The sequence below is a fragment of the Rhinolophus ferrumequinum genome, chromosome 8 (genome assembly GCF_004115265.2).
Source record: "Rhinolophus ferrumequinum isolate MPI-CBG mRhiFer1 chromosome 8, mRhiFer1_v1.p, whole genome shotgun sequence".
NCBI classification, from domain to species: domain Eukaryota; kingdom Metazoa; phylum Chordata; class Mammalia; order Chiroptera; family Rhinolophidae; genus Rhinolophus; species Rhinolophus ferrumequinum.
The window spans coordinates 67,959,051-67,986,248 of record NC_046291.1 but is presented as its reverse complement, the minus strand read 5'-3'; the positions used below and the strand labels follow the sequence as shown (position 1 = coordinate 67,986,248).

At 31.9% G+C, this 27,198-nt stretch overlaps 1 protein-coding gene across 8 annotated transcripts in view; it reads right to left on the bottom strand.

The window, feature by feature from the left end:
• The window catches only part of PRPF40A (pre-mRNA processing factor 40 homolog A), a 53,529-nt gene that overhangs the window by 6,317 nt on the left and 20,014 nt on the right, over positions 1-27,198 (bottom strand). For 5 of the 8 annotated variants that reach the window (XM_033111643.1, XM_033111642.1, XM_033111647.1 and 2 more), the window contains 16 exons: positions 16,637-16,747; positions 14,992-15,112; positions 14,706-14,759; positions 13,128-13,152; positions 11,922-12,293; positions 10,594-10,702; positions 10,004-10,068; positions 9,474-9,638; positions 7,678-7,786; positions 6,687-6,837; positions 5,748-5,881; positions 1,716-1,830; positions 1,442-1,545; positions 1,227-1,343; positions 780-917; positions 355-450 (listed from right to left, as the gene is read on the bottom strand). In XM_033111643.1, coding sequence (XP_032967534.1) covers positions 355-450; positions 780-917; positions 1,227-1,343; positions 1,442-1,545; positions 1,716-1,830; positions 5,748-5,881; positions 6,687-6,837; positions 7,678-7,786; positions 9,474-9,638; positions 10,004-10,068; positions 10,594-10,702; positions 11,922-12,293; positions 13,128-13,152; positions 14,706-14,759; positions 14,992-15,112; positions 16,637-16,747 — 1,986 coding nt within the window. The remainder of the gene's footprint in view (positions 1-354; positions 451-779; positions 918-1,226; positions 1,344-1,441; positions 1,546-1,715; positions 1,831-5,747; positions 5,882-6,686; positions 6,838-7,677; positions 7,787-9,473; positions 9,639-10,003; positions 10,069-10,593; positions 10,703-11,921; positions 12,294-13,127; positions 13,153-14,705; positions 14,760-14,991; positions 15,113-16,636; positions 16,748-27,198) is intronic. The other 3 variants (XM_033111644.1, XM_033111646.1, XM_033111645.1) reach the window with 3 other exon arrangements.

Sequence of the window (27,198 nt, the reverse complement as noted above, 5' to 3'; positions counted from 1 at the left end):
CCAACCCAGCCACCAGCAAGAGTATAGTGGTATGACTCCCCTACCTATGGCTCCGTGGGTGTTCCTTTTTGGCCTCACCATGTCCTGCGTTCTTATGTGGGGAGCGGGACCAGAGACCCCGCAGGCCACCCTGCATGACTATCTCTATAAACAAATATTTATATTCCCACGCAAGCTTTGTTTTAATTGAAAGCAGTTTCTATAGAAAAAAACATTCCCTAACCATCCCAGGCAACTACATTTGTATAAAAGCACTAATTTAAGAAACATACTTGTTCATTCTGAATTCCTTAGCTTTGTTTATATTTTAATGTATTTCTGCATTTCAACCAGTTATGAGAATACTTAAATTACCTCAAGCACATGCATAAAATCTTTAAATATTCGTTTTCTTTCAGACTCTAGAGTTATGTCCTCAAATGCTGGCTCTTTTACAAATCTCTCCCGAATCTGAAAAATTCAGATATGGAATAAATATGTTAATACCAACATGACTAAAAGGAAATATAACACAAGTTAAAACAGTGACAGCCCAGTCCTCTCAAAGTCTACTAGATTATTTCCTTTCCTCTAAAGTCTATACCATTTTTAACAAATATTCCTAAATGCAGAGCCACAGTTGGCTTTATACTTTTAATATACCCTCAATATATTTAATATACTCTACAAATAACTTCAGCTTATTTTTGTGGCTATAAAATAAAAAGGAATTAAAAATATTTTTTATCTTCAGTTGTAAAGGTAACAGTTCATTATGAAAAATTTACAAATATACATACATCTTCCCAGACAGCATCCAATTCTATTGGAGGAGTAGCTTGTTTCAACATACTCTTAAATGCAGATTCTTTTCGTTTCATCTTCCGAGCCTCCTCTTTTTCTCTTTCACGTTCACGGGCTTCTGCCTTTTCTAGTAACTTTTGGAAATCATATTCAATCAGTTACAATAGTGCAATTATAAATTTGTTAATTTGAAATAATTCTTAAGTTTTCTCCCATCATTTATAAGTTAAGGGCCAATTTATAACACCAGTTAATTTAAACAAAGAAAGCTTAACATCAGCCCATCATCTACATACATTACTTTCTTTAACATTACCCTGAAAGACTACTACTTTATGAAATCCTACCCATATTCCCTTATTTCAGTAGCCTACTTTTGGCTGAATACATTAAAAACCGTACTGTTAAATGAGTTGTATGTAACAGTAAGGACGGTAACTTACACTATTAAAAGCCAACTTAATATTTCCAGCATCTAATGTGGTTGATCTTTTAGTTGAACTGATTATTGCCACGAAGTCTTCAAAAGTAGTATTTACTTCAACTACAAATCCTTTATCCTAAAAAACAGAAACCTTGTTAATAACAAATATCAAAAGAATACGATATCAATTTTTAAAATATGCCACAGGTTAACAGTTAATAGTATACTATTTACCTTTAGGATGTCTTTTATTATCTTCTTCTCATCATGATAACGTGCTTTAAGATCCTCAACATAAAACTTGAAAAGGTCAAGTGCAGTTGATCCTAATGAAAAAACTAAAGAAGTCAAAAGCTAGCTCTAACCAAAGAGCTGCAATTATTATTTTTTGTTTATAAAACAAAATAAAGCACACTCCCCCACCCCCATTTCCCAATACAACCACCTTCCCCTCTGGCCCACTCCAGCTACTATCATAACTATAAGTTAGGAAAGAAGAGAATCTCACCCGGCTGACCAAGCATATTAGTGAATCTAATGTCAGAACTAATTGTTGGATACAATTCCATCCAAGATGACATAGAATGCAGTTGTCCATGTTCGTGCAGTTCATCTAAAAATATCTGGAAAAAATTTTTTTAAAACCAACAAAAACCCAAACCCATTGTATTGAAGTCAACCTTAAAGACATTAGAAAAAAAATATTAGTGTAACTTGAAAACACAGGTTAAAAACATAGCAATATTTAAAACTCCTCTACCAATGTTACCCCAAATATGTTTAAATGCAAAGAATACTTGGCTCTTTGATGAAAGTAAAATCTGCTTTTAGGCAAAAAACTATTTTGTACTTTAGAGAAAAGGGCCTTCACAAAGCTATATTATCTTTTCACGTTTCAGTTTACTATGGCCCAGAATTCTGCTCCTAAAATTCCTATAACTGCACTGTTCAATATGGTAACCACTAGTCAAATGTAGCTTCTAAGTACATGAAACGTGGCTAGTCTGAATTGAGATATCCCATCAGTATGTAACACATAATGATTTCGAAAATTTATTACTAAAAAAAAAAAAAGCCAATTTTTAAAAATACTGATTGCATGTTAAATATTTTGTATATACTGGGTGAAATAAAAGATTACTAAAATTCATTAAAAATTAGTTAAGAAATTAAAATCATGTATGTGGCACACACATTTTTATTGGATAGCACTGCCCTGAATACCACCAGACATCTATAACTCCTATTCAAACAGTAAACATGTCAATACAGTCTTATATTTCCAAAATTCGTTTCAAACTTAGGATCTACCTGTTTGTTTCTACTGTTCAACATAAATGGAACACTATCTTAACCCAACCCTGTTGTGTGATCAATTTCTTCACTTGCTCCCTCTTTTGAGTCCCTAAAATAGCTTAGAAACCATCTTCAAGTGACGTTGTCTAGGATCCCAGAATTTGCTTCACTCATCACACCTGCTTCGCTAGTGTTTTTGTTTCACTTCCAGGTGGCTAAGATCTGATAAAGCCATGGAATTTTGTTACAGAGTCCATTTCAATAGTGAATAGAAGTGAAAATTAGGATCATCTGAGAATTTTTTTTTTACATATTGATTGAAATTCAGATATTTATAATTTTACTTTTTAAAGATCAATGGATGACTGATGTAAATTCAGGTTTGAAAACCATTATGCTAAAATTGTATGGATCATACTCTTTCTATTTACTAACCCCATCTTGGAGGAGTGGGGCAGGAGACTAGTCTCTTACATTATGGAAAACAAGTTGCTTCTAAGAAAGCTGAGCCAAATATTTCTCCTTCTCTTAGAGGAGAGGTTCACAACTTTGGCACTCACTGCTTTCAGAGACAATTTAATATCCTGCCCCCATCTCCTTCCTTCTTTTTGTCTCCTTATATGTTATTCATAGCATAACTATTCATAGATACACTTGAATTCCAAACCTTCTAAGATCTATTATTCAATTCTTTCTTTATTCTCTCTTGACTGATTGCTCTTACTCAAGAAAAGCCATCGTCTTAAACCTGAGCTATTCTCTTATCATCAAAATACTAGAGAAAGGTTTAATTTTGCCTCTATTTACCCTTAAATTATTTGGAAACCCTTTAACTTTCCCTACTATGCCAACAGTCACTAAATACCTTAAATATTACACGTAACACTATTCTTTCAGTCTTATTTCGTATTCTTAACATTCGCTACTGTGGGTGGGCTCCACTATCTCAGCAGTTTCTCAAAAGAATCATCTGAAAGACTGGTAAAAACCATAGATTATTGGGCCCCACCCCCAGATTTTGATTCAGTAGGTCTCATGTGGGGTTTGAGAATCTCCATTTCTGTAACTTCCCAGGTAATACTGATACTATGCATTTGAGTGCCATGCTTTGAGGACCACCGCTCTATCCTAAATAAACGCCATCTTGGCTTCTGAGACAGTACACATTCCCTTGTTCTCCATTAAAGCCCCTGATCAATCTTTTCTACTCTTGATATGAATTCAAATGCCAGTTTCAAGACAAAAAAAGAACAAAAAAACTCATCCATTCCTTATCACAGATGTGACAATTATTATTACATGATTGGCAAATGATATTCAATAAAATGACAGCTATCAACATAACCATTATTACTAAGAACATTCTTTCCATTCATGATCTTTTATTTTAAATGTCAATTTTCTAATTCATTTTACTGACATTCTAAACATACCCTGACAGGTAATGTAGTAACACAGGAAAATTACCCAACTGAATATCTAAAGCAAAATCAATATAACATGCTAACACCAGTTGTATCAACAGTAATCAGAATCCATGTCAGATACATACCAATCTGTTTAGGTTTAGCTAGAAGACTCACGTGGCCTTTACATTAGGATTTCTCCTATGCATTCTCTAGTCCTAGTCTATTCTATTTTCTGTGAGCCAGATTTCTGTATATTCTATTTTCTGTGACCCAGATTTCCTTATTTTTATTATATTATTATTTTACCACATAGGTTTCCTTATTTGAAATCATTCCAAAACCTTTGTAAGAGATGTTAAAGCTCAATGGTTGCAGAAGAATATTAACTGACCTCTTAAAAATCTGTTCTCCTCTTCTTCCTAAGCACATGGCTGCTTAGTTAAAATCTAGGTCTTCTACCCTCCTTTGTAGCTACTTATGCCATGTGACTAAATTCTCAGCAACTGAGTATTAAGGAAGCAAGTAGAACTTCTATATCACTGGACTGAAAAAGAATTGCCCTTCTAACTTCTTCCAAACTGAAATATGATCATGGGAACAATATACTCCTACATCATGCAGCAAGGCTAACAGCCTAGGGCAACTCTCAAAGTATGGGCCATGCATCACCATCACCTGGAAACTTATTAGAAATGCAAATTCTCAGAACCCACTCCACACCTACTGAATCAAATTCTGGTGGTGAGGCTCAAGAACTGTGGTTTTAACAATTCTCTAAGTGATTCTCTGGGAAACCATTAAGATAAAGGAAACCCTCAAAAGTATTAAATGTTAAGTTTTATGGAATGAAGACTGAAATAATGCTATTAGCTGTGACTTTTAAGATGGTTAGTAACCTTTGGCATGGTGGTCTGAGTTTTTTTTAAAAGCCTGCTAGTTGATTTTGATGCCCACTAAGTTCTGAGAATCACTACCATGTGGTATGGCAATATGCCCTACCCTAGACCAAACAACCGTTATTTCAAATAATAAACTTCTTTAAGCACTGTAAGTTACAGTGCTTAATGGAAGAGACCCTGTAATTAAGACTGCAGATTCAAATTCTGGCTCCACTATTCAGTAGTTGAATTTGAGTACATCATTTCCCCTTTCCCAGACCATTTCCTTATCTGTATAAATGGACATTAAAATAGTACCTACTCTTATAATACAAGGTTGTCATAAAAATTAAGAGATTTGAATTTAAAATGTATAAGCAGTAAGCAACCAATGCTAACTGCTATTATAATCATCATCACTAAAATGGGCAATCTGGTGAAACCTATAAAATGCAAAAATTCACTGGTCCATGATATTCTCCATTATGAGAGCATAAAAGCATTTTCAACTTGGAGTTGAAAATGAGATACTAGCCTATATAAAGGGTATGTAATTTCAGCTATGTATATAGAGTTTTAGAATCATGGCCCATCCCCCAAACTATACCACAATGTTCCCTACGATTCTCTAGAGCCTGAAAACCAACTAGTACTAATGACTCATCACACACATTTTGTTTTCAGTCTTCCCTCATCCTGTTCCTCTTTTCCAAGTAAAACTTTATCAGTGGGCATCTTAAATAGCAAATCCGCTACAGCGTTCTATGTTCCCCTAGACCAAAATGCTGCTGTCTTTAAGTTCTATAATTAGTTGTGAATCTACTTAAGAGTTAAAGGTGTGTGAATACTCCATAAAACCTAAGTTAGTGATCTGTGATCAGGTGTCTCAAATATTTACAGTATTGTTCAAGCTCATTAAACATATAAAATTAAGTTAGAAAAGAGACTTTTTATTACCTGAAAAGATTCTCTATTTTTACGCTGTCGTCTCCTTTCTCTCAGCAAACTCTTCTGTTTTTCTTCTTCTTCTTCCTTTTCTAAAGCCCGAATGTGTTCTTCAAAGCAAATTAATGCATCTTCTTTATCCATATCTAGTTTTTTTCAGTTAAAAAAAATGTCAAATATTAGTAAGGAAAGCAGTTTAATCATGTGCATTAACTCCCTATAAATTTCAAATTCACCTTTCCAAAATACTTGTATTTAAACCTAAATATAACTTATAATCATCTAACTAGGAAACATTTAAGGAAAATTCCAAAAAGATCTCATTAAAAGATACCCTCCATCATAGGATGAAACAAAGACCATACACACGACACAACTAATGAAAATGAAATTATTATGATAAAATTCGTCAGAATATCAGAATTACCCAAGGAGTTTTCAAAGTATAGAATTCTAGGTTCTATCTCAAACTTCCTGAAGCATGGTATTCAGAGGAGTAACCAAGAAAGCTGTAATTTAAAAAGCAACTAAGTAGGTCAAAAAGACAAACTTGGGGAAGCTTAATCTAAAATAATGCTAATACATTTTGTTTGTTTGTTTTTTTGCAAATCTTTAAAGTCATTACCTCAAGAAGACAGGGTGAGTAAAATGTGGTAATTAATTTGGTTCTTACCAAGTCACATATAAATGGCAAAGACAGTTTCAACTACCTATGGTAAACATATTTCAAGGATTATCTGATAAAGCTAACTTCAGATTTCTGGAAGAATATTTTTATTCTGAATCACAAAAGTCAATTAGAAAGAACTATCCTATTTGGAAACAAACAAAATAGTCATCTACAAATGGACAAACAACTGTAAAATTCAGTTAGCGGTCTCATAAAAAAAGGGAGAATTCTTTGCTGCTGGACTTTTTAAAACTATCTTGCCATTTAGTTATTAAGCTTACTCTGTAATTCTTCATCCTCTGCAAAAGTTGGATTATCCATCAGATACTGCTGGGCTTCGGACCAAGTGGTGGAGTATGTTACGTTAGCCATGTTGTCAAGTATGTTTTTTAAGGCTTCCCAATTTCTCTTTCGCAACTGCTTTGCTTGTTCCTAAATCAGAAGTATGAATACATGTTTTGAAGTTCAGAGAGAGTATTTTTGAACTGCAATTAATTAAGGTTTCTTTACATTCTAACTGATGACCAAATTTCAAATGTTACCCATTTACTTTAAATATTAATGTTATTTACTTTTGCAGTGCTCTTGCCTAAATGCTTGGCTTGGTACTTACACATTCAACTTTTTAACCTCTTTTCTAAAGCTGCAATCTTAAAAACACGTCTCTCCCTTTTCCCTGCAATAAATGTCTACAACTATACATTAGAGAGACGGTGTAAAACTAAAGTTACTGCAGACAAATCACGCAATGAATAAGTGCTAAGGTCTTCAACCACTTCCAGCTATGTTCAAATTTCTGTTAGTAATAAATTTCTGTAAGTCTCTCAAAACCTGGATAATATACAACTTGGTGCATAATAAAAGTCATGAGCAAAAAAGGTGTTTTAAAACACTATCCTGCAAGTACATTTAGTGGAAACCATTACATTTCTGGCCTTCTTATAAAAGAATCACAAATAAATGCATTATAAGCAAAAATACTGAATATTTTCTAAACTAATAAGCTAAAAAGAAAAATTACCTAATCTTTCAAAGTAGGCATAAGATAGCCAATTAATGACAATTCAAGTACAGATAAATCTGTACCTACTATGTCCACATCAGTACTATTATAGGAGCCATCTATTTTTAAATCTACCTTCTAATAAACAGATCTGCTGTACCACATAAAAACTGGATAACCAACAAAAATGGACATGTTATAAAGTAACTCCAAATCAGAATGAAGAAACATTTTATCTATAAACACCAATAACTAAGAGTGAATAATACCTTTTCTTTTTTTGAAAGAAAGAATAAAACATCTTCATAGATTTCAAGACGATCACGTTCTGATATTGCATTCCAGACTTCCAACTCTCCAAACATTTGCTCAGCTTTTCTATTTGTTAAAAAAATTAGATGTTACTCTATATTGGCTAATAAAAATTTTAAACCATTTTAATTTTATACTAAATTTAAAATCATCAAGTGAACATTCTTTTCCACTCTAAGTTCACGACTATATCACAAAGGAAAACTTTTGGATAATTAAGTAAAAGAACAAAACAGCATAAGCCTCCATTTCTCCTTATAGAGGGGTTCATTCCAATTGAGCAATGTTCTGTAGGCAGGACTATCTCTATTTTTTAGAGTCACTACAGAGACTACCAAACTGCCCATGAAACTAAATTATAGGGCTTCAAAAGGCTGGCAGAAATTTAGCTAACACATAATATAGGAATATTTAAAGAAATGACGTCTTTCACTAAAGCTTTTCTGGAAGAGTGAGGAAAATAAGGAAGCACATAGGAAAAGTGAACTTAATAGCTTATTGTACAAATGTTAACATTGAATTACCCACCATTTTAAACAACAGCGCACTCTAAAATCAAGAATGATATACAAATGCCAGTTTTCAAAATGCTATACTTAATGAAAATAGCCTGCTTCTACCTACAAATACAAAAAATTTCAATTCTTATATTAAATAGAAAGGAGTCAAGCTTTACTTTTTTTTTTTTTTTAATTTCAGGTCAGGTATATAAAACGAGACAACTATTAGACATTACACCCCTCACAAAGTGATAACCCCCCCTCCAAGTCTACTACCTTTCTGACATCATACACAGCTGTTACAATATCACTGACTATACTCCCTATGCTGTACTTTATATATCCCTTGACTGTATATGTGTGTGTGTGTGTGTGTGTGTGTGTGTGTAGTTGACATTCAATAGTATTCTACATCAGCTTCAGGTGTACAGTGCAGTGGTCAGGCATTTATACAATCTATGAAGTGATCCCCAAATAAGTCCAGTACCCCTCTGGCAACCTACATGATCTATACATTACTGATTATATTCCCCATACTGTACTTCACATCCCTGTGACTATATTGTGACTACCAATTTGTACTTTCTAATCCCTTTACCTCTTCCCCATTCCCCAACCCACCTCCCATCTAGCAACCATCATTTTTTTCTCTGTATGTCTATGTCTATTTGTTTTGTTTGCTTGTTTATCTGTTCTTTAGATTCCACATATAAGTGAGATCATATGGTATGTCTTTCTCGGTCTGACTTACTTCATTTAGCATAATGTTCTCTAGGTCCATCCATGTTGTTGCAAATGGTAAGATGGCATTCTTTTTCATGGCAGTGTAATACTCCATTGTATAAATGTACCATAATTTCTTTATAGAATCATCTATTGATTGCACCAATCTACAATCCCACCAACAGTGCACAAGGGTTCCCTTTTCTCCACATCCTTGTTTGTTGATTTACTGGGGTTCCCTTTTCTCCACAACACTTGTTTGTTGATTTACTGATGACAAGTTTTGATTATTAAATTAAAAGTCTTTCTCTTTTCATTCTAGTCCCTAATTAATAACTCATCGAGTCTACAAGTTAGGTAAATTCCACATTTAACTACTGATTTATCATGTATGCACCTAATGAAACTGCCATGTTCACAATCATCTATTTTTATTTAATGAGCATCTACTTTGGATTAGTTACCGCACTTGGCAAAAAGTCTGACAAACAGTGCAGTAAATATACACAATGAATCACTAAAAATCTTACTTGTATCGGGTTGTGGAAGTCATTTTCTCATGATTTTCAAGAAAACGCTGAAAGGATTCTTTAGCCTCTTTGTATTTTGATCTTGCTTCTTCTTTTTCTTCTTTCTCTGTCTGGACTTTATAAGCATTAAAGGCCTGCTTTTTTTCACTCAACTTTGCTAAAGCACTAAATAATAGAAAAATAACACATAAGATTAAATGAAGGCAGGATGATCAAATGTCAGTGCTTTGGAAAAGAAAAACACGATTTCATTCACAAATTAAGATAATTTCGGTAAGATATTAAAGAAACGATTATAGACAATAATACCTACTTTAAAAATAATTCTAATTTCATCTGTAGCAAGGTACTCAAATTATATGACAATCCTTTTGGCTTGTCTGGTTCATCAGACATAAAATAACTCTATTCTTGGTATCCAAAATAACAGAAGACAATGGAAGTGAGAAGTTATACTACTTTACACAATTCTGAATTTGCTAGGATTGCTATGTTCAAAGTGAAAAGTAAATAAAAAATCAAAGCGTTACCTGTATCGTGGATCATTAATGATCATTTTCATAGCTTGCTCCCAGGAAGCATTAGATGGTACTCGCTGAAAACCATTTAAATAAATATTAAAATTTCACAGAAATACAGTGAAAGTCATACAACAAGGGAACAAAATATAATACTCACTGCAAACATCAAGCACTTCCCTTTGCAGGAGTTTAAAAAAAGGTCTAAAAATATAATTTCTTATTGAAGCAAAGCAAATCTGGATACCTATAGACTAAAAACTTAAACTGAAATTTAAACAGTGTGAATACTTTTTAAGACTAGTGATTAAAAGAAACAATTTTTATGAATAAAAACGCTCATATCAAATACTGCATAATACCTTTGTACATAACAGTTTTTCTAAATCAGTTTCATAAAAATGTTCTTGAAAACAAAGAACAAATTTAGTTCTTTTCAAATTTGAAAAAAGGTTTTTATTCAAATATGTATTTGCAGCTACAACAGTTTATGAAATTCGTACTTCCAATAAAGGCCTCAGAGTAATTATGACTGCACTAAAGAATAACCCCACTTACTAGAAAATTACTGTATGTCATATAAAAATCTGTAATAGAAATACCTTTTCTTTCAATAATTCTTTAAATGCTTGCTTTGCCTCCTCTTTTGTATTCCAAGTATAGGTTTTTTTTGCTGGTTGGCTTTCCTCCTCTTCTTTTTTGGGAGTAAAACTAGAGAGAAATTTAAACATCCTATTTGTTATTTAAATAAACATTTGCATCACTTAGAAAAATTTAAGTATGTGATGAAATTTGACAATTTTAGAAGTCTCCTATATGATCCCTTCACATTTTACCTAAACATAGAAAAACAAATTATTGTGGAAAAAATACAGTAAGTATAAAAAGATGTACAAGAATGTTACTCCAAAAAGTCTAAATGTCTACTAGAAACACTTAAAATTTATGTAAATGTAGTAATAAATATTCCATCATTCAACATGATGAGGTATATGTATTTCTATCGATGTGGAAGGTGTCTCATATATATATATATATGCATGGATTTTAAATGCATAGAAAAAGAGCAAAATATAAATGTTAACAATTACTCTTTTATGTCTTCAAATATACAATAGATTTTTTTTTAACTTCTACACATCAGAAAAATTATAAAGCTAATTTCACTTTGAGAAATGTATACAAGAAAAAGATTTACAAAAAAGGGTAATAGATGAAAGCAATGTGCTTAAATATTAAGATGGATGATCATGTTTAAATTGTCACATCATGGTTAACAATTTTATATATACGGACATCATTCAAGTCAAGCATAGCCAAGGTTACTTTTTATAGCTGCATAAAGCATAATAGCTATGTGAGATATTACTAGATTACAGGGTATGCAAATACTTGCAAACTGTACAACTGAGACATGCAGCTACTTTGCTTTAATCAAAAATTGTACCAATTTAATCTAGTAGTTTTCCTACATCCTGTTGTTAATCTTTATTTTTGTCTACTTAATTTTTGCTTGTTTGTTCAATATCAAACGACAGCACACTTCCTTGCAGTGCTGTGCCTTAAGCCATATTTGAGACTGAGGCAAAAGAAAGAAAATAATACCAATCTTGTCTTTATTTCAAATTTTGGTATTTTATTAATCATAGACTTTTTGATTTTGTTTTAAAATATTACACTACAGTATGATATATCTTGATTACTGAAGTTTTTGGCACCTTTAAATTTGTGCCTCACCATATCCTCAGCTCTGCTTCCAAAAACTTCTGTGGATTAGTTTTACAACAGTTTGATAGCATGACCTTAAAAGTGATTTACTAGCTAAAGACTTATGCTTTGATTCTCAAAATAGTAACACTTAATGGCCACTGACTAAATTGGCAATTTCTTGTCTGGTACTGATTTGCAGGAGACAAGCTACTAAACTTACTCAGCTACGGTTTCCTGCTTTGTAGTTTCTTCTCCAGCATTACTAGACACTTCACCACTTTGATCCTGACCAGCAGGCGTACTAGTAAGTTGTGCTTGTTCTTCAGTTGAAATTGTTACTGTGTTTTCATTATCTACAACAGTAGCAACAATTGAAGTAACTTCAGGCTCAGGAACAACTGGAACAGTTCCACCCACAGTATTGGAAGCAGAGGTGGAACCACTGGCATTGGCTGCAGCAGCAGCTGCGGCTGCGGCTGCTGCTGCTGCAACAACAGCAGCTGCTGCTTCTGCAGCAGCCATGGTGCTCATTGTGGTCGGAATTTCTGTTGTAGGGACTGGGGCTGTCGCTGTGCTGCACTCTTCTTGCTTACTATAGATGAAAAAAAGAGAAAACCAGTCATTTCATTACCAATAACCACAAAGCCAAATAAAGCCAGTTTTCAATTATCATTGAAACAAATAAACAAGAGAAATGCTTAAAAAGGAAAAAAGGCAGTGCTGCCAAACTATTAAGTCATTCAAAAAAATTAAAACCACAGAAAGAAAATGGATTTAGTTAATTTACGAAAAATATTTGTGATAATGTTGATAATATTTATGATAGGCACTCAGGCAACATTTTGCACTTCCCAAGTCTAGTAATTGTTTTCATTTACAAAACGCCCCATCAGATTGCATTATGCCAAAATCTGACCTACATCATATGTTTCTACAAGAATGTTAAATTTCATCCATTTCACCCATTAAAAGAAAAACCTGAATAAAGAGATACCGTGTTTCCCGAAAATAAGACCTAACCGGAAAATAAGTCCTAGCATGGTTTTTCAGGATGATATCCCCTGAACATAAGCCCTAATATGTCTTTTGGAGCATAAATTAATATAATACCCGGTCTTATTTTCAGGGAAACATGGTATATGGACATAATACTTCATTCATTCCCAAATTAACTCAAACCAAATTTTGGACTTTCTTAGAACAATCATCTTAACTTATAAATGATGCAGCCCAAATTTAAATAATCACTGTCTAGTCAAGCATCATTTGTGTATCTTGAGTAAATAGCCCTCTTCCCACCCCCAAATCCTCCAAAGACACCAAACCATCAGGTCTAACACGTTAAACAATCTTTATGCAGACAGTTAAAACAAGAATATTTAGGAGATAAATTTGTAAATAGGTATAGATGTGTAAAATTGCTTACCTGCTTTCTTCAGCTTTGATCATTGCTATTAAAGAAAAAAAAGAAGTTATGTACTACATAGTTTTTAAATACAATCACTGAAAACAAACTTTAAAAGGAGATAAAGAAGTTTCATACAATAAGATTTATCAAAAAAAAAAAAATCAATACTTTTACAGAGCAAATACTTGCTCCAAAGTTCCAGGACAGCAATTAAAGAATGAAAACAAATTTGAATAGTTTTTAGGAAAGTTTCTCCCCATACTGCTGCTTTCCCAAAGATTGCTGGCTACTGCAAAAACTCCCTGAAAGTATTTGCATAATTTTGGAATAAAATAGTATTTTCCCCAGAGATAAAACTATTTTTTAAGTCATTAAATTCAAAACAGGATCAAATACGTATTTTGAAATTCCAGCGCCTACATACTAGCATTGACAGGTAGAGATAAATAGTTATGCACACCAACTATTCATAGTAGGGTTGTATCAGAAATGAGCTTGACAGGCCTTTACATGAATAAACTGGGGATCTACCCATCAACAATATTATTAGCCACCGCTAATATAGAAATTTAAATTCAGCTTTAAAGATTTGCACTCAATATTTCAGCTTTCTAAAGTAAAGTTTTTTTAGGGGTAACAAAAATATCTTATTTGGAATCATCAGGGAATGAGGTGCTTCATGAAGTGATAATATAAGCTTAACTGAAAATATTTTAAAAACAATCATTTCTGAAAATTTGTTTAGGATGGCTGATAAAACACAGTAGAGGGGTTTGTCGTTATTAATATATATGAACATACTTTTCAGATACAAATGGTCATCTAAGATACAATGATCACCTAAGCTAATGAGATGACACAGGGAAAATAGACTTAAGACCACAGTGCCTTTAATTTTTTATTCTCTTTCTTGTCAGATGTCATTCCACATTGAAGACTACTTTATTAGTCCCATTCTTCTACAGTCTGTTGCTTTTGACCTGATAATAGTTTATGACACCAGATTCTATTAGAAGTGAAAGTAAAAGAACTAAATTCTCAATTCTTACTCATAATCTTTGCTATTTTAAGTCCTGGGTTTCATATTAGGTAGTATTTCTACGTTTTAAGGGGTATTTTGAATAGCTGAGAATGTTTAAAATTCTTCCCTTTGTAAGACAGGCATGACATCTTGCTTACCTTAATTCTCCCATAACTAACATAAGGGCTATTTTGCCATGTTGTGCTAATATTAAAATCAGCATTAAATGCACAGTCTTACAATCTATTAAAATTTAAACTAAGAGGGATTCAAAATTCTCTGTGATCTGCTAAATGGGGTCAGTCAAATTCCATGTATGCACCAACACTCACAGCTATATTTAGAAATTTTGTACATGATGTCCTTGTTCAATTTGCAATGGTAAATAATTTTTAAAAATCAGAGTACAACTTGAAAAGCTACAAGCTCATTTATAATATAACCCTTAAGGGAAAGGAATTCTTTGAATTAGATTTCTCACTGCAGATTTTATCCAATTGTGGTTAGTGAACATTAGTGATATACTCTAAAAATTGTTAAATAATGACAGAAAATGAATTATCAAAGCAGCTCACCATGCAGGTTTGATTTTGTAATAAGACTTCCAGCAACAATGGTATTCTGGTATCCTAGTTTCAGTGGAATCAAATCAAATAAAAATCTATTTAAAATCTATAGAACTGAGATCTAGAGCAACAAGAAAATAAGAGCCCATAAAACTTTATACCACTTAAAATGTTCAAATATTTAATTAAAACAAAATAAGGCCTTTGAACAATCCTATTTATTAAGGATTGTTTCAGTGTGAATGACATATATATGTATAAAATTAATATTAAGAATTATTTTTTTCTGTTTTACCTTCAAGATCCTCAAGTTCTTTAGGTTTGGCCCAGCGGGATTCTTTTGTTTGAGAATTATAATAGTAAGGCTTCCCAGAGTCAGATTTGTACTCTTTCCAGGGGCATTTAGATAAAAGTTGCTGAAAGAAAATAAAAACCTTTAGTTAACAGTAATATACCAGGGTGCCAAAAAAAAAAAATGTATACACATGACTTGTATTCATCTTTTGTTATCAGCATATATTATTACAATTTTAATACAGTTTTTTCCTTTCTTAAAATGTGTATATATTTTTTTGGCAACCTCTATATTTAATATCACTCATCATTTACATCACTATTTTTACTAGATATTATCAACCTATACAATTCTAAAGCTTGCGAGATGATAGTATATAGCTGCCAATTACAACATACTTAATAGTGGTGTTAAGATTTGAAAATATTATTTAATCTTTACAATACAGTAACATTTATACTGTTATTCCAAATTTATACTGTTACTTAGAGAAAGTAACTTGTCTAAGATAATATACCTATTAAGAGGCAGAGGCAAGATTCAAAACCAGGTCAATCTGAATTTCAAATCCTATGTGCTCTTGCCATTTATAACCCCGTCACAGGTAAAAATTACCATCCACATTTCACAGACTTCTCAAATACTAATACAAGTATGAAAACCATAAAATTTGGGAAAAAGCAAAATATGGATTAGTCATGCTTAGATTTCAGCTTCACACTAAATAATTTATTACAAATCTATGTGAATTACCTTATATAAGGAAACAATGTAAGTATGATATACTTAAAACCTAATACATAGAATTGGTTAGGGTAGCATGAGAACGTTATTGAAACCTCATATGCAGACAGAGTCTTGGGAAAATATATAACTGATAAATCTCACTATGTTAATATGAGGATAAATAAAAAAATATAATTATCTACCAACCTCCCCTCCAAAGTATTGCAGTGCATATTAGTATGGTGGCTGGAAAATACTTTTAAGTAAGAGGGGAAAACTAAAGATATGCTGCCAACCAGGAAAAACCTTTAGGACTCCAGAATTCCTCATGTGCAGTACTGCTTACTCAGTTTATTCCTTCAATTTTACTTCCTTATCTGCATTATTTTAAATGATAAAACTTGCATCATAAAATGAAAAATACATACTTCTGGGAAGGTATTTTCCAGAGATAGGCAATTTCCCACTCTAAGAGAAGGAAGTAGTTGTAATTTAATTTCATCTCCATTAACTCAACCCAATTGGAAATTTTAAGAACTCAGTAGAAATCATGCAGCTTTGCTATGAACAGAAAAACAATTTGAAATATGAATTTAAAAAAATAAAGGGTAGTCACAGACAGTCCCTTTTTTCCTTCCAATTTATTTTTTATATCATCTTTCACAAATTGATGCCACGCAACAAGGGTTCCTGAGCAGGGGGAAATCAGTAAATAAAATTGGTCTGTTCAAAAAAGGGAATGAGTTTTGTCTTCTTACCAATTGGTGACATTTTATTAACCCTTTACTCCTCTGAATGCCTTTCTGAGACATAAGCAGTACTATCTAGATTCTAGATAGTCAAACATTTAGGAAAGCCTTAAAAAAAAAAAGACCCAATCTACTTAACAATCCCTAATTTCCAGCCCTCAAACTTTTACCTCAGCAGGTGTTTTAAGATCATCTGGTTTCTCCCAAGTAGACTGTTTTGTTTCAGTATTATAGTAGTAAGTCCTTCCATCAGGTGATTTATGTTCAGTCCACATTGACTTCTAAAGAAAAAAAAAATTACAAAAACAGTTAAATTACTTAACAGTGCCACTGACATTAGTTTCAAAGCACTAAATGAAAAAAGTACAAAATGGGCACACTTTTGACAGTTTAAGTCATTTAGAATAATTCATCAATGCAAGTAGGGAAATAACTGAAAATCAGATTGTAAATGTACTTAAAAAGAAGTATCGATCAATTCAGGTTTTAGGATCTCTCTACAAAGTCTCAGAATGGTAAGGATATGTCTGTTCTCCTAAGAACAGTACCTTTGTAACTTAAGCACATAAGACAATCTCTCAGCAACACAAATCTATGCCTTATGGGTAAAAGAGAATACATGAACTAGATGCTAATGTAGTAGCGGACTGATTCATGAGCGCAACAACACAAATCCACAGAATATTTAACATCAAGTTGGATAAAGTTCTAAACTGACATACTGTAAAGACGCAGCTGTCAAAATTAGAAAGGATGGTTCTGGATGACAATCAGAATTTAATAATCAACAAGGTGAAATTTAACAGAGATAAAATATGAATCCAAATGCCTCAACAAGATAGGGGAGATAAAGTTTCATATATTTCATACATTCTATATAAAACTAGCTTGGGGGTCCCAACTATTGGGGTCCAAAAGAACTACTAAGAATCTTCAAAAAGTTCCCAGTAAAACCTAAGGTATCGATAGACATTAAGCCTCAAAGGTTTGTTAAGAGTTATATATACAAGGCTACCACACACACAAATGAAGGGCCTGGGAGGAAATTCTGAGAGGTCATAGAAATCCATGGCCTTGATTATGGTGATAGTTTCACAGGTGTATACTTATTCCCAAAACAATCCACTTGTACACATTAAATATGTACAGTTTTTTATATGTCGATCATACCTTAATAAAGTGGTTTTTAAAAAGTAGTTTTACAAGGAATCATGAATGAATGAATTACTTGATGAGATCAAAGGTACTAAGTCCAGTTCTGGCAGATTTTTCAGATGGTTAACAAGTATGCTTGAAAGAGGGTTATATGGATGATCTTTACCACATTTCTTCAAATCTAAGACAAAACATTACAGTACATACCTCTAAGAAAGAAAAAGTAAAAGCACTGTCAAACTATTGCATGCTTTCTACCACTCAGATTTTATGTTAAACTTTTTTGAAAGGATTTATTCTTATTTAGACATTGGTTTTTATCACATTATTTTTATGAATATATAAAAAAAAGGAAAATAGGCAAATAAAATTAAGCTATTTCTTAAGACTTCACACCGAGACCACTTTTTGTATCAAGAGTTGCTGATGTCCATTATATTTCACACAATATTCTCTGTGGCACCAAGAATACCGGCAATGTAGCATTTATTTAAAAAGAAAATAAAGTAAAAACCACTGCTACTGGTTCTTAATTTTCTTCTGTAGTTATTTAAAGCTGACCAATCTTTCTTCTTTATCAATTTATTAAATAGAGCAGACCTACTTTTAATATCTGCTTTGGAAATGTAGCTAAATACATGTGATTCATTGCGTTTCCTACTCTCTCACCATTATCATTTTATTCCTAGCTGATAAAAAGAGTGCTGTGCAATTATTTCTAGGATTTTCTTCTAAACCACTGACATTCATTCTTCTGATGTTGGCACTTTTGCTGTTCAATCATGCACAACTAGCCATAACTGCTGCCTGGAGAACAGAGATCATAAGAAACCATGAATTAGAGAATGCATCCTAATTTCAGACATGTTAAGTGGTAAAACTAAATATGCTAATAGAAAACTAACTAACTTAAGAAACATTTGCAAAATGTGGGAATGGAGAACAAGATGACTTAAGGACATAAAGTGATGTAATTTGAACAAAGGTAGACGAGGTGAGGTAAGATCATTTAAAAAATATATATTTTTCAATTACAGTTGACATACAATGTTATATGTAAGATGATTATTTTCTATAAATTTTGAGAAGAGAGTTAAGAGTTAATGTGAAGGAATTATAGATAACCATTAGAAAGAACTTGATAAAATTTGGTAACAACATGATTGGCCCTTCCTATAGATTCACTAAGTCATTTGGTTACTAAAGAATGAATTTCTGAATGATGCAGCAGGATAGATAGTTCCAAAGATGTGTGAAATTCTTTAACTTGTTCTAGCAAAATGTATTACACAAGATAATAATAATCTCTCTGGAACATACATTAAATAACTGCTGGAAAATACTCAGCTTGCTGTTATCACCTATTTTAACATCTTCTAATCAAAAGGTGATGCAATTAGATATATATATACAAAAGCTTCAACTATATGGGTAATGCTGTTTCATAAATTAAATGGTGTTTGGATAAAGAGGTTTGTTTTTATTTTTTAAGAAATGAACTTCTCAGGACTGCACTATCAAAAGAGAAATCTGTAGGTTCCACAAATGTATTTAAAATTCCCAAGACACATCTGCTAAAGGGCATTAAGGAAAGAAGCTGTTTACCAGAAATAAACTTAGGAGATGATGGAATGAAACCAAGGGATAAGGTACACTTGACCAAATAATGGGGAGGAAAAGGAGAAGTATACACACCAGTTAACACAAATAGTAAGGAATTTAGTAGTATTCACTATCTATTACTTTATTTGAGTCTTATAGCTACACTACAAAGCAGGTCCGACCATTACCCCCATTTTACAAATAAGGAAACCAAGTCTTAGGAGGGTTAATAACTTGTGCAGAGTGATTCAGGAAATAAATTACCAAACTAGAACAATTCAGTTATATTTGCTTCTGAGAGACATTTTACTCATGCCAAAATACTGTTTGAAGCTTGCTGTATTCAGGAACAGTCTAATTATCAATAAGAAAAGATAAATTTCCAATCAAATACTGAATATTAAGTCCGTACTAATTGCTTTGCGTCAATTACCACTTAATTCTTTGAGCTTATTACAATACTGTCCCAGGCCAAACTAAGGTCCTATTAAGGAACAAAGCTCCAACTCTTTGCATCAAAGAAACAATCATTTCAGACAGTAATATAAATTCTGTACTAATGCCAAATTCACTTACAGAAGTCAATTTTGGAGAAAAATGATTTATCTGGTAATATTTTTTATTCCTTTTCCTTAAAATGATCTAATCTGTAACTTAAAGAAAAACTATAATTTATTTTGCTTTTAGCCAAAATTAATATTTTAAAACAAAAATTTTAAAACAAATATATCTGAATATTGAGTATAAGATGAAGAACGGCATAAAACATTAAAGGATATATCAACAACTAATAACTGGAAAGTTGTCTTCATAAAATATGACTTATGGCAAGTAGTTATTACTGATAGTCATATTACTGGTAGACTAGCAAAAGCATAGTCTATTGCTAAATCATACTTTCTTACAAAATTATTATTTTTTTAAGTACATCTCCAGAGCAATAAGCAAAAGCTGCCTATCAAAGATTTAGTCTACCTTTGCAGAATCGGGGAACCTATCAAAGACTTACGCATATTAATATATTTTGAATGGGCCAAAGTCAGGAAAAATTACTTTCATCTGTAAGATTAGTGGCTTTCAGGCCTTGCAAAAGTTGTTAAAACATTCCTTACACTGAATCTTTAGTATTACTTTGAACTTTTGCCACAGATGACACTATTCCCCAAATTATTTTATTACTGACATAGTTACTGTACTAATAAAATACTGTTGACATAAATGGCAGTTTTGGGGAATCAATCTAAAGTTAACATTTTTACAAATGATAAACCAACAATCTATATTTGCAAAATAAGGCATTAAAAATCATCCTTAATAAAGAAAAGTCCACTGCAATCAACAAGACAAATCTAATGGAAAAATAAGCGTGGCTATTTACAACTCAGTACAGATAATTAGATGTTCAACTTCATTAATCAAAGAGGTACACATTAAAATGAAACTTTTTGCTCATCAAATAAATGACAATTAAAGATATTAGTATACAATGGCAAAGGCTGTAAAGAAAAGGGCAGTCTCATGGTACTGTCGGGAATTAAATTAGCATTATTTCTCTGGAGGGCAATTTACTAGTTCTTACAAAATTAAAAACGCAAACATCTATTGATCCTGAAATTTTACTCCATAAAATCCCACTTATAGACTTGCAAAGATGTACAAGGATGCTGTCTACAGGATTACTTGCAATTGTGAATAATGAGAGAGAATTCAATACCCACCCATAGCAAAACAGTTCAATTATGGTGCAGTCATATTATAGATGTATCTTATGCAATCTATTTGTAACACAATGGAAAATATCTAAGATGCAGTGTTAAATAAAAAGAGTAAGACACTGTAGCAAATAATATGTAGTGGCAAAATATATATACAGACTATATTTTCAAGGCAAAAAACTGGGCATAAAATGCACATATACCAGGGGTGCCAAAAACATGTATACATACATGACTTGTATTCATCTTTCATTATCGGTATATATTATTACAATTTTAATACAATTTTTTCCTTTTTTAAAATATGTATACATTTTTTGGCACCCCCTGTATAATTATTAATTATTGAATAAATTCAATAATGTATATGTAATAGACACATATTTATATACACATAAGTAATATTACAATGTATAAGGCTCAACTGAAAAACTGAAAAAGAAAAAAATTACTAAATCTAAACACTAACTAGGTAGAAAGATCCCCTGACTACTCTAAACAAGGAAAATAAGAAAAAGTCAAATTATAAGATTAAAAATGAGGAAGAAGATAATCACAGATACAGAACAGATTTACAACCAATTTCAAGATAGAGAGGAAATGATTTCCTCGTAAATTACCAAAATTCAACCCAGAAGAAACACATTACATTTGACTATTCCAATTGCCATAGAAGCAAATGAAAGATACCCAGGCTGATGATTTCACAGAGTATATAACCTTTAAAGAACAGAAAATTATAATATCATTTCTGATCATAAAGATGAAATGTTCTTAATTAGTAATAAAACTCAACAGAAAGGTATCCAAAAAGAAAAGCAGGCAATGCTACTTATGAATATAAATGTAACAATTTAAATAAAATACTAGCCAAGAGAATTCTGCAATGTATACACTTTGACCAAGTAGAATTCATTGTAGAAGTGTAAGGGTGGTTCAATATTGGGAAATCTATAAACTATTTCTATTCGCAAAATGAAAAAAGAAAACACGCAATCACACTAACAGATTTGGTATGATCAAACCATATCCCGAAAATTGTGAAAATACACAAGTATTAAAAAACAAAATCCTCAAATAATAAAAAAAATACCTAAATGATAAAGGGCAATTTATCAAAAAAAACAATAAAAATCATTCTAAAGGCTCTTCCATTAAAATAATGACCGAAACGTAAGTCTGCAATCACTATAATTCAACAAATATAGCATAACAATAAAATGAAATGATTGTCATGTTAGGAAATAGATAAATTCCCTAGACTTTATGCTAAAGACTAAAATGAAATCTATAAAATTAAAAAAAACAAAAACAAAACCCTATTCTAATTATCCAGGGAATTTGGCAATAATAACTGTCTATAAGATAAATATACAAAAATATCTAAATTGACAGTAACTAGCTGGCATTAAAAATGGAAAAAAAAATTCTACTCATAATATACAAGTTTTTACGAGGAAAAAAAAAAAAAAAAAAGTAAAAATAGCTATGACAGCTGTTTGTCCCACCTAAACAGAGTTTAAAGCAAAAACCCTAATGGAAAAAGAGGGACTAGTAGACTGGTAAATACAACATAAATGAAGCTTTAATAAACCACAAAGAATCAGTATCTTCTAGACTGTGTTTTCTGATCGTAACGCAAAAAAAGTATACCTTATAAAAAATAAGTCACCCAAAGGCACAATCCATGAAATAATTTCTAGCCTGAACTTCATTAAAATTAAAAACTTCTCCTCTGCCAAAGATAGTCAACATAGTAAGAAGAAAAGCCACAAACTGGGAGCAAAAGACACATCTCATAAAGGATTTATCCAATATATACAAAGAATTCTTTAAACTCAACACTGAGAAAATAAATAACTCAATTAAAAAATGTACAAAAGATCTGAACAGGTACCTAACCAAAAAGGCATACAGACGGCAAACAAGCAAATGAAAAGATGCTCAACATCATACATTATAGATGATGCAACACAGGATTTTTAAGGCACTGAAACTATTCTGCATGATATTATCATGATGGATACATGTCATTATACATTTGTCAGACTCACAGAATGCACACCAAGAGTGAACCCTAATGTAAACTGGATTTTGGGTGGTAATGATGTCTCAATGTATGTTCATTGACTAACAAATGTATCACTGTAGTGGCCCATGTTGATAGTAGAGAAGGCTGTATGTATGTGGGGAGAGGGTGTATCTGGGAAGAACTCTACTTTGTGCTCAATTTTGCTATGAACCTAAAATGGCTCCAAAATAGTCTATTTAATAATAATAATAATAATAATAATAATAATAATAATAATACATCCCACATCTGGAAACCAAGAAAAACAACACTTGACAACCTTTTGATTTAAAAAAAAAACTATATTAAGGAAAAAGAAAACAAGATATCGAGAACTGAATGACAATGAAAACCCTGCATGTAAAAACTTAGGCAACAAATTCAATACAAAAAAATAAGGCTGTCTGAAAACTAGTGAGCTATATAAAAACTGAAGCTAGCAAAAGAGCAATAGAGTAACCAAGAAGGAAATGAGAGCAGAAATAAATGTATGAAATTACCTCCCCAAGAAAAAAACAGTAAGATGGCTCTTATGATTTCTAACAATATGCTAAATGATTAAACCTCAACACAAATTATTATCAGAATAAATAAATTATTATTAGAATAAATTATTAGAATAAATTTAAAACAGGAATAAGTCAATAACTACTAAAGAAATTGAAACGGTAATCCAAAACCTCTAATCTCAAAAGTGTTAGGTGCAGTACTCATCATTTACACAAGTTGTTCTTGGACCAGAAAGAAGGGTTACTGTCCAGACACAAGCAACCTAAACAAGATATTAGCAAACTGAATTCAGAAGGAAAAACATGTATGTGCACATACACATACCCTAAACATACATAATCAATAACTAGGGTTCATCTTATAATGTAAATATCGCTTAATGTCTGTGTACTTTTACATTAACAGACTAGAGAAGAAATGTCATGATCATCTTAATCTTAGTTAATACACAAAAAAGCATTGGAGAACGTTAAAAATAAATAGGTACTGAACTTACCAGCAAACCAGAAACAGAAGAAAGCTTGAATTTAATAAAAGTTATATAACAAAATGCTATAGTAACCACCATATTTAATGAAGAAATTTTATACGTATTCCCTTTAAGAGAGGAAACAAAACAAAGGTGTCAGTTTATTACTGCTACTGCTCACCATAATACTAGAGGTTTTGGCTGACACAATAAAAGTAGAAACAGGTATGAGGATTAGAAGAAGTTAAAATTGTCATTATTTGACGATGAGAGTATAATATACAAAGAAAATCCACTAAGCAAACCTGCTGGATACATGTAAAATACATGTAAAAATGACTAACAAAAAGTTTACAGAAAGATTCAATAGCATATCTTATATACCATATTTTGCCATATATAACGTGCTTTCATGGTTTTGGCCTGAACTTCCAGGGAAAAAAACCATTCATTTTAACTTTTTAATTCAAATTGTTATTTATTTACACTCAGGTACTTGTTTTTTGTATTATAAAGGTATTTTAGCATTTATATTTTTAACATATTTATGGTACAAGAAATTTTATGTAATAATTACAATACACAAGAACAGATGAAGTACAAGAAATTTTATGTACCGCTAATAAATTTACAATATCATAGAAGGCCAAGAACTCTTCGTCATTGCAAGTTCGTTGTAAGTTCAACAAAACTGATTATCATATTCTACGGTATTATTTTGCATACAGATATCGTTATTGATTTCCAGAGTTACACTTTTAACTCTTAAGCATAAATAAAAGAATTAAAAACATTTACATAGATACAGAAAGAGTACTACCCATGTACATGTGCATCTTTATTTTTCCCTCACAAATTTGGGCAAAAAAAATGTGCATTATACATGGCAGAATATGGTAATCTATAAACTAACGGAATGAAAGATGTACAAGCCTTTAAGGGAGAAAATTTAAAACTGTTATAGAAGACACAAAAGACCTGACTACCATGTTTACTGATAACTGATACGATGATTTAATGTAAGTATGTCCTGATGACCTATAAATTTAATGCCAATCCAATCAAAACACCAAAAATAGTTTTTGGATGACCTGACAAACTGATTAAAAAATTATGCAAAAGATATGGTGCAGGAAAACAGAGCCTAATAAAAACAGTCAGGTCTTTTTATTTTTTTTTAAAGGGAAAAACTGGTAAGCCACAGAATAAGATATAGTATAATATCATTTATAGAAAAAAATTCATTACGTATAGAAAACTCTAAAGACTGCAACAAAAAAAAATGTTCAATTCAGTAAAGTTGCAGGATACAAAATCAATATACAGAAATCAGTTGCATTTCTATACACCAACAACTACCAAAGAAATGAGGAAGACAATGTCATTTACAACTGCATCAAAAAAAAAAAAAGAAAGAAAGAAAGAAAGAAATGTTACCCAGGAGGTGAAAGATGTACAAAATAAAAACTACAAAATGTTGATGAAAGAAACTGAAGATGACACAAATGAATGGAAAAATATTCTGTGCTCACAGATTGAAAGAATACTGTTAAATGTCCATATTACAGAAAGTAATCCAGATACAATGCAATCCCTATCAAAGTTCCAATGTCATTTTTCACAGAACTAGAACACACAAGGCTACAATTTGTATGGAATCACAAAAGACCCCAAATAGTCACAGCAATCTTGAGAAAGAAGAATAAAGCTGGAAGCATCATGCTCCCCAATTTCAAACTCCATTACAAAGCCCTAGTTATCAAAACAGTACGATACAGGCAGAAAAACAGACACACAGATTAATGGAACAAAATAGAAAACCCAGAAGTAAATCCATGCATACGTAGTCAATTAATTTACAACAAAGAAGCCAAGAATATATAATGGGGAAATGACAGTATCTTCAATAAATAATGTTGGGACAATTGAACAGCTACATTCAAGAAAATAAACTAGACTACTATGTTACACTATACACAAAATTTAACTCAAAATGGATTACAGACCTGAATGCGAGATCCAAAACTATAAACTCTAGGAGAAAACATAGGCAGTAAGCTACTGGATATAGGTCGTGGTGATAATATTTGGATCTGACTCCAATAGCAATGTCAACAAAAGTAAAAATAAGTAAGTGGGAGTACATCATACCAAAAAGCTTCTGCACAGCAAGGGAAACCACCAATAGATGAAAAGGCTATCTATTGAATGGGAGAAAATATTTCCAAATAGTATATCTGATAAGGAGTAAATATCCAAAATATATAAAGAACTCATATAGTTCAATAGCAAAAAAACCAAACAATCCATTTAAAAAATGGGCCGAGGATCTGAATAAACGTTTTTCCAAAGACATACAGATGGCCAACAGGCACATGAAAAGATGCTCAACATCACCAATCATCAGGGAAATGCAAATCAAAACCACAAAATATCACATCTGTTAGAATGGTTTATCAAAAACCAAGAAATAATAAATGTTGGACAGGATGTGGAGAAAAGGAAACCCTTGTGCACTGTTTGCTGCAAAGTAGATTGGTGCAACTATTATGGAAAAGAGCATAAAAGTCCCTCAGAAAGTTAAAAATAGATTTACCACATGATACAGCAGCTCCACTTCCGGGTATTTATGTGAACAAAAACACTAACTTGAAAAGACATATGCACCCCCATATTCATTGCAGCATTATTGACGATAACCAAGATACTGAAATAAAGTGTCCAATAATGGATGAATGGATAAAGAAGACGTGGTGTATGTGTGTGTGTGTTTATACACAATGGAATACTATTCAGTCATAAAAAAGAATGAAAACTTGCCATTTGTGAAAACATGGATGGACCCTGACGGTATTAATGCTAAGTGAAATACTTGTTTTCTCAGACAGAGAAAGGCAAATACTGTTTGATTCCACTTATATGTAAAACCTAAACAAAACCAACTAAAATGCTCATAGATATAGAGAACAGATTGGTGGCTGCCAGAAGGGAGTGGTGGGGAGTGTACAGAATGGGTGAAGGGGGTCAAAAGGTACAAAATTTCAGCTATAATACATATGTCATGGGAATATAATGTGTAGCATGATGACTATAATAACACAATACTGCATAGTTTAAGTTGTTGAGAGTAAATCTTAAAAGTGCTCATCACAATTTAAAAAAAGAAAATTTTTTAAATAATTTGTATGGTAATGGATTAATACTATTTCT